Raw genomic sequence first — 6,987 nt, 5'->3', positions numbered from 1 at the left:
AAGGAGGGTTTCCTTGTTCGGCAGTGAACTGTCTCCACACTAAGGTCTATGACATGGTCCGTAGGTAGGGGGCGCTATGGAGTCATAGTAAAGTCAGTTAAATCATTAAATGAATAACTGAAAAACAAAAATTAGGTGATTGAGAGTTAATCCTAAAGACTTTAAATAGTGCAATCTGATTGTTTTGATCAAAGCTCAAATTCAATTCATTTGGTTTAATTAAAATTGAAGTATCATCAAATACAATTCTAACTGCAAGAGAGAAAATGTAAGAAACCCAGAGAAGGAATTCAAATAAAAATTAAATCATCAAAACAAGAGCGGAATAATATTAATTATCATTATACTTTGTATATAATCACAATTAATATGTTCAAACAAAGTAGACAAAGTAGTAGTTGTGGCAGGGTAAGAGACACAACAGACAGAAGATGGCTGATGTAAGCAACCCCGGAGGGGAATTTTATTCACACACGTGCCAAACAATGTAATAGTGAAGTCCCGGGGGGGGTGCTCCAGTGAAAGAAAGTCTCAGCCAGTCCGTGCTCGTGTTTCCAAGTGGGCTCAGTCACTGCTGTCACGATCTGTGAGAAGAGAACAGGAATGGTTAGTCTCTCGGGAGTGTAATGCTCCCCGATCGTGATGTGTGTGAGGCTTATATGCCCGGCAGCTAATCGATTCCAGGTGTGTGTGATTAGCTGCCGGGCCGTTTCCCAGGTGACGCTGATCCTGGACCTGTACCCCCGTCACACTCCCCCCCCCCAAGCGTCGACCTGGTGTCCCGGTGGCTCCTGTGGTTTCCTAGGGGCGCTAGAAGGGGTGGGAGGGAAGTGTCGCCTGACAGACCTGCCCAGCCACACCACATCCGAGACAGGCCGTCCGCGTTGCCGTTTGAGGCCCCAGCACGATGTTGCACTGTGAAGTGGAAGTCCTGGAGCGCGAGGAACCAGCGCGTCACCCGGGCGTTGGTGTCTTTCGCGCGGGCCATCCACTGCAGGGGTGCGTGGTCTGTGATAAGCGTGAAGCTTCGGCCCAGAAGGTAGTAGCGCAGCTCCAGGACTGCCCACTTCACGGCCAGGGCCTCTTTCTCCACGGCGGCGTATCGGGTCTCGGCAGGGGATAGCTTACGGCTTATATATGTGACTGGATGTTCCTCCCCTTCCAGGACCTGCGATAGGACAGCCCCCAGCCCCGTATCGGAGGCGTCTGTCTGTAGGATGAACTGACAGCCGAAGTCCGGGGCATACAGGACTGGGGATGAGGTGAGGGCTCGCTTCAGGTCCCGGAATGCGGCCTCTGCCTTGGCCGTCCAGACCAGGGTCTCAGGTTGTCCCTTCTTCGTCAGGTCTGTCAGGGGGCTGGCTATCGAAGAGAAGTGTGGAATGAAGCAACGGTAGTAGCCCGCCAACCCCAGAAATGCTCGTACCTGGGTCTTGGTCGTCGGCCGGGCCGCCGATCTTACAGCCTCCACTTTCTTCTCTTGCGGCCTGATGAGTCCCCGGCCGATCTGATACCCCAGGAACTTGGCTTCAGAAAGACCCAGGTGGCACTTCTTGGGGTTGGCTGTGAGTCCAGCCCGACGCAGCTCGTCGAACACCCTCCGGAGCCGTTCGAGGTGTGCTTCCCAGCTTTCTGCATGGATTACCACATCGTCAATATAGGCTGCGGCGTATTGCTGGTGGGGCCGGAGTATAATGTTCATCATTCTTTGGATTGTCGCGGGGGCTCCGTGTAGGCCAAACGGTAGGACTCGGTACTGCCAGTGACCGTTGGGGGTGCTGAAGGCGGTCTTCTCCTTGGCGTCAGCTGCTAGAGGTACTTGCCAATAACCTTTGGTGAGGTCTAGTGTCGAAATGTACCGAGCCCTACCGAGGCGGTCGAGCAGCTCGTCCACCCGTGGCATGGGGTAGCCATCAAACGAAGAGACCTCATTTAGCTTGCGGTAGTCATTACAGAACCGGAGGGTGCCGTCTTGCTTTGGGACCATCACGATTGGGCTGGACCACGGGCTACGGGAAACTTCGATGACCCCTAGTTGAAGCATCCGTTGTACCTCCTCTTCGATAGCCTTCCGACGGGCTTCCGGTACGCGGTAGGGCCGTTGCCGCACGACGACTCCCGGGGCCGTGTGAATCTCGTGTTGGATGACCTGAGTCCTCCCCGGGCTCTCCGTGAACACATCCCGGTATTGACGGATCAGGGCCTCCAGCTCCGTTTTCTGGGGAGCCGACAGCTGCTTTCCTAGGTCCACAACTGGTTCGGCTTCCTGGGCGAAGGCAGCCATCTGCTCCCGAGGCGCGGTCCACTTCTTGAGTAGGTTGATGTGATATACCTTTTCCTCCTTCCTTCGTCCCGGCTGACGGAGTCGGTATGTGACCAGCCCTACCCTCTCCACGACGGTGTAAGGCCCTTGCCAGGACGCCAGGAACTTCGACGTGGAAGTGGGCACGAGGACAAGTACCCGATCCCCGGGTTGGAATTCTCTGGCCTGGTTGGGCCGGTCATACGACCTCTGTTGGGCGCGCTGGGCCTCCGCCAGGTGTTGTTGCACCAGAGGCATCACCCGGTCGATCCTCTCACGCATCTCCCTGACGTGTTCGATCACCGTCTGGTGCGGTGCAGGCTGCTGCTCCCACGCTTCTCGGGCGATATCCAGTAGTCCCCGTGGCTGCCGCCCTAACAGCAGTTCAAACGGGGTGAATCCTGTGGATGCCTGGGGAACTTCCCGAATTCCGAAGAGGACGTAGGGCAGCAGGAGGTCCCAGTCTCGCCTGTCTTCCGTCACCACTCGGCGGAGCATCCGTTTCAGGGTCTGGTTGAACCGTTCGACCAGCCCGTCGGTCTGAGGATGGTACACTGACGTTCGGAGCTGCTGGATCCGTAAAAGCTGGCAGAGGTCGTTCATCATCCGGGACATGAAAGGAGTGCCCTGGTCCGTCAGGATCTCAGCGGGGATACCCACCCGGCTGAACATCAGGAATAACTCCTTGGCGATGTTTTTGGCCGTTGCTTTCCGGAGTGGGATGGCTTCTGGGTATCTCGTCGCGTAATCCACAATGACCAGGATATGTTCATGACCTCGGGCGGACTTCGGCAATGGCCCTACCAGGTCCATGCCGATCCGGCCGAAGGGTACCTCGATGATGGGCATCGGAATCAGTGGGCTGGGGGGTGGGTGCCGAGGCGATTTCCGCTGGCATGTAGGACAACTCTGGCAAAAACCCTTGACGTCCCTGTCGATCCCTGGCCAGTGGAACCTGTCTCGGATCCGTTGCAATGTGTTCTGAGCTCCCAGGTGGCCGGCCATTGGATGGGAGTGGGCTAGCTCGAGCACAGCTTCCGTCTTGGTCCTCGGCACCACTAAGAGATGTTTAACCTCCCCCCGCCGCTCCGCGACACAGTAGAGCAGGCCGTTCTTGACCACGAAGTGGGGAAGAGGGTGAGGCGTGGGGAGTCGATCTTTCCCATCCAGGACTCGGACCTGATTCCATCAATGTTTCAGCCGGTCATCCTCTCGTTGCTCTCTGCCAAACTCTCCTCCCGCGGTGACCTGCTGGAACAAATCCAAAAACACGTTAGGAGGGGGACGGTGGCACTCACCCTCTCGGTCGCTTCCGGTGGCCAGTAGGGACTGCTGCTGGTCTCGGGGTTTTGGCCCACGACGTCTTCGGCGGCACCCTCCGTTCCGCACCTCCCGTACTGTGGTGGCCAAGAGGCGCTCGAATCCGGGCCAATCCCGGCCAAGTACCACCGGCACCGGGAGGTCCGGGACGATGCCCACCTCCACCTGCCAAGTCCCTGGCTCTGCGGTGATGGCTACTCGTCGAGACGCTACGTACTGGGTGTCGCCGTTGATACAGGTGATGGGAACAGTCGCCTTGCTCTCGGGCAGCGGCCGGACCACGGCCGGCTGAACCAATGTGATCGCGCTGCCTGAGTCGAGGAGTGCCCGGTAGGTTCTTTTCCCCACTTGAATAACCCTTGTTGGGGCTCCCCGTGGCACGCTCTGGTGGACGGCACATCCCGCCATCCACGCCCGGGCGCCGGGGAACGGCTGTTCGGTGGGCATCGGCTCGTCCACGGGGTCGGGGGCCGCCGGCCTGCTCTCTGGTCGGGGGGTACTCTCCGGCGGTCGCCTGCCCCTCCGGGGTGCCATCCTCTCTCTCTCTCCTGCGTCCCGGGCGAATGAGGCTTCCGCCAGCTCGACGGCTCCGACCAACTCCCTTGTGGTCTTCGGGTTGCTCATGCTTACTGGACGGCGGAGATGTCGGGGCAGGGCGCGTAACAGTCGGTCTATCATCACTCTCTCCGCGACTTGGAGGGCGGTGGAGTCATCCGCCAGCAGCCAGAGGTGGGTTAGGCGGGTCAGTTGTGCGACCTGCTGCCGAACCGGAATATTCTCGTCTTAATTCCAGGCATGGAGCTGCTGCGCAGCACACAAGGGGGATAGTCCGGCGCGAGCTAGGATTTCCGCCTTCAGGACGTCATAATCCTCGCTCTGGGTGGCGGTGAGGGCGTAGTAGGCGCGCTGCGCTTCCCCCGTTAAGAAGGGCGCTAACGTGCGCGCCCATAACCCTCGGTCCCAGCCTTCCCGAGCGGCGATTACCTCAAAGGTGTGGAGGTACGCTTCAGCATCGTCTTGGTCCGACATCTTGGTGAGCAGTTGGTTTGCTTGAGGTCGTGGATCGGCCAGCGGGGTCCCCCGGAGCTGCTCTAACTCCTGGTCCGCTCGCTCCTGTCTGGCCATCAACCGGTCAAAGCATTGCTGCTGGCGGACTGACACCTCGGTGAGCCGGCGTATCACTTCCTCCATCTCGGCTCCGGAGAGAGAGAGGACGTCCGTAGTTCCTAGCACAGATGACACAGTTGTTAGAAAAAATTGCGCTGGTTGGAAGGTCTCTTACCACTATGCCCGCATTCTCCACCACTTGTGGCAGGGTAAGAGACACACAGACAGAAGATGGCTGATGTAAGCAACCCCGGAGGGGAATTTTATTCACACACGTGCCAAACAATGTAATAGTGAAGTCCCGGGGGGGGTGCTCCAGTGAAAGAAAGTCTCAGCCAGTCCGTGCTCGTGTTTCCAAGTGGGCTCAGTCACTGCTGTCACAATCTGTGAGAAGAGAACAGGAATGGTTAGTCTCTCGGGAGTGTAATGCTCCCCGATCGTGATGTGTGTGAGGCTTATATGCCCGGCAGCTAATCGATTCCAGGTGTGTGTGATTAGCTGCCGGGCCGTTTCCCAGGTGACGCTGATCCTGGACCTGTACCCCCGTCACATAGTGCAATAGCAGAATAATGAAATCAGACAAATCAAACAAAAGAAGAGACTGGCTGAGACTTCACACAAGATAGCGTTGCTGAGCAAAGGGGGAGGGGGGGGGGGGCTGGGGGGAAGTCGGGCAGAGATGAGACAGGAGAAGTGTTAGACACTTTAAGACAAACTGACCTCTAGTGTTATAGATTAGTAATATAAAGCATAACAACACTTGTATGCATTCGTCCAGCGAATGCCTCAATGATATTATATACTTTACATTATCTCATGGCCATAAGTAACGTTACTTTACCAAACAGGATTTAGAGCAAAGGTAGCAAATCGAAACACAGTAGAAGGGACCAAGCTTGTGAGAGTGAATACAGAAAACCCATCACAAATGAATATATATGGTTGTTTATTAAACTCTACTCTACATGGTAAACAAAACAATGACGATCGCATTAAAACAAACAAATACATAAAACACAAATGCGCTAGGAAGCGTGGAGAGAGAAAGAGAGATAAAGTGTGTCGTGATTCTGCCCCATCTTGTCATGTCTTTCTTGATCTTGTAGCAGAATCACGGCAGGATCCCTTGTTTTATGTTAGAAAGCCATGAGTTGTTTACGTTTTACATCTCATGTGCTTTCTCATGTCTTGTCATTGGCCGTGCCCCTCTCGTTTCATGTATTGCCTCCCTGCTGTGTCTTATGTTCCACACCTGCCCCTCGTTGATTATCCCTCGTTTGTCTTCCCTTTAAATAGTCCTCATGTTTCATTGTCTTGTTGCTCATGGATTGCGTTCTGTTTTATATGCGTTCCGTGTTCTAATGTTCTCTGTATTGCCTGTACCTCTTGTTGCCGTTTTCCCCTGTCACAGTAAGTGTTAAGTTTAGTCTATGTCAAGTGTATGTTTCTAGTTTAGTGTTTAGTTAGTTTTAGTCCCTGTTTTCCCATATTATTATCTTGTCTTGTTTACACCCCCTCATGGGTTTTTGTTTTGTGTTTTTTGTGTAAATAAAGTCTTTTGTTAACCCCTGCATTCCCGCTGCCTGCAATTGGGTTCTTCCCTCGAGAATTTCGACAGAATCCATGAGCCAATACCAAACCCAGCAGGCAAGATGGAGGCAAGGAGATCCAGGCAGGCTTATCTCCTCTGCGGTCTGCGACAGGGCTACTCCGACGTCTTGGAGTTCGCCGATCGATTCTTCGAGACCACAGGGGAGATGGTCCACGACGAAACGGAACAGATGGCGATGTTTAACGGCGGTCTGAACGAACCGCTGTCTCGGGATGATATGAGGATGCTGAGACCGCTGGGCTTCATGGACATGATTAGGTATGCCATGAATCGGCCGGAGCCCAGGGTCTCAGTCCAACCCAATCTTTCTCCCCCACTGCCCGCGATCCCGGAGGGTCGCGTTATGCAAATCGGGGTCATCAGCACGACCGTACCGTCCATCTCTCCCCCTGCAGCTCCTCCTCCGCCCATCAGCATCCGTGGCCGGCGTAGGCAAAGGGAGTCGTGGGACTCCCCGTCCGACTCCTCCGGTACGGAGCTAACCAGGCTTCCCATTGCTTCTCTCCGGCCGGCCACACATCCTGTGGGCCGGGCCAAGAAGCCGAGGAGGGGGATGCTGAACCCTGCCCAGCCGCCAGTGAGCGCTGCCAAGCCAGCGTCCCAGCCGGTGCAGCAGCCGGCGTCCCTGCCCCATCTTGTCATGTCT

General features: G+C 55.5%; 1 protein-coding gene across 1 annotated transcript; it reads right to left on the bottom strand.

The window, feature by feature from the left end:
* Positions 1 to 694: 694 nt before the first annotated feature.
* Positions 695 to 4,246, bottom strand: LOC130557734 (uncharacterized). Its single transcript, XM_057339743.1, has 2 exons — positions 3,551 to 4,246; positions 695 to 3,481 (listed from the first exon to the last, which is right to left on the bottom strand). The coding sequence occupies exons 1-2, from the start codon at positions 4,244 to 4,246 to the stop codon at positions 695 to 697; spliced, it is 3,483 nt and encodes a 1,160-aa protein (XP_057195726.1).
* Between the last annotated feature and the right edge of the window lie 2,741 nt (positions 4,247 to 6,987).

The sequence above is a fragment of the Triplophysa rosa genome, linkage group LG8, assembly GCF_024868665.1.
Source record: "Triplophysa rosa linkage group LG8, Trosa_1v2, whole genome shotgun sequence".
Classification (NCBI taxonomy): Eukaryota; Metazoa; Chordata; class Actinopteri; order Cypriniformes; family Nemacheilidae; genus Triplophysa; species Triplophysa rosa.
The sequence above is the reverse complement of the archived record's forward strand: the minus strand, read 5'-3'. Positions and strand labels throughout refer to the sequence as shown.

Excerpts from the sequence above, each read along its gene's own strand:
- LOC130557734 (XM_057339743.1), bottom strand. The coding sequence starts at position 4,246 with ATGAGCAACCCGAAGACCACAAGGGAGTTGGTCGGAGCCGTCGAGCTG. Across the intron at positions 3,482-3,550 it reads TTTTGGATTTGTTCCAGCAG|GTCCGAGTCCTGGATGGGAA; the intron begins GTCACCGCGGGA and ends TGATGGAATCAG.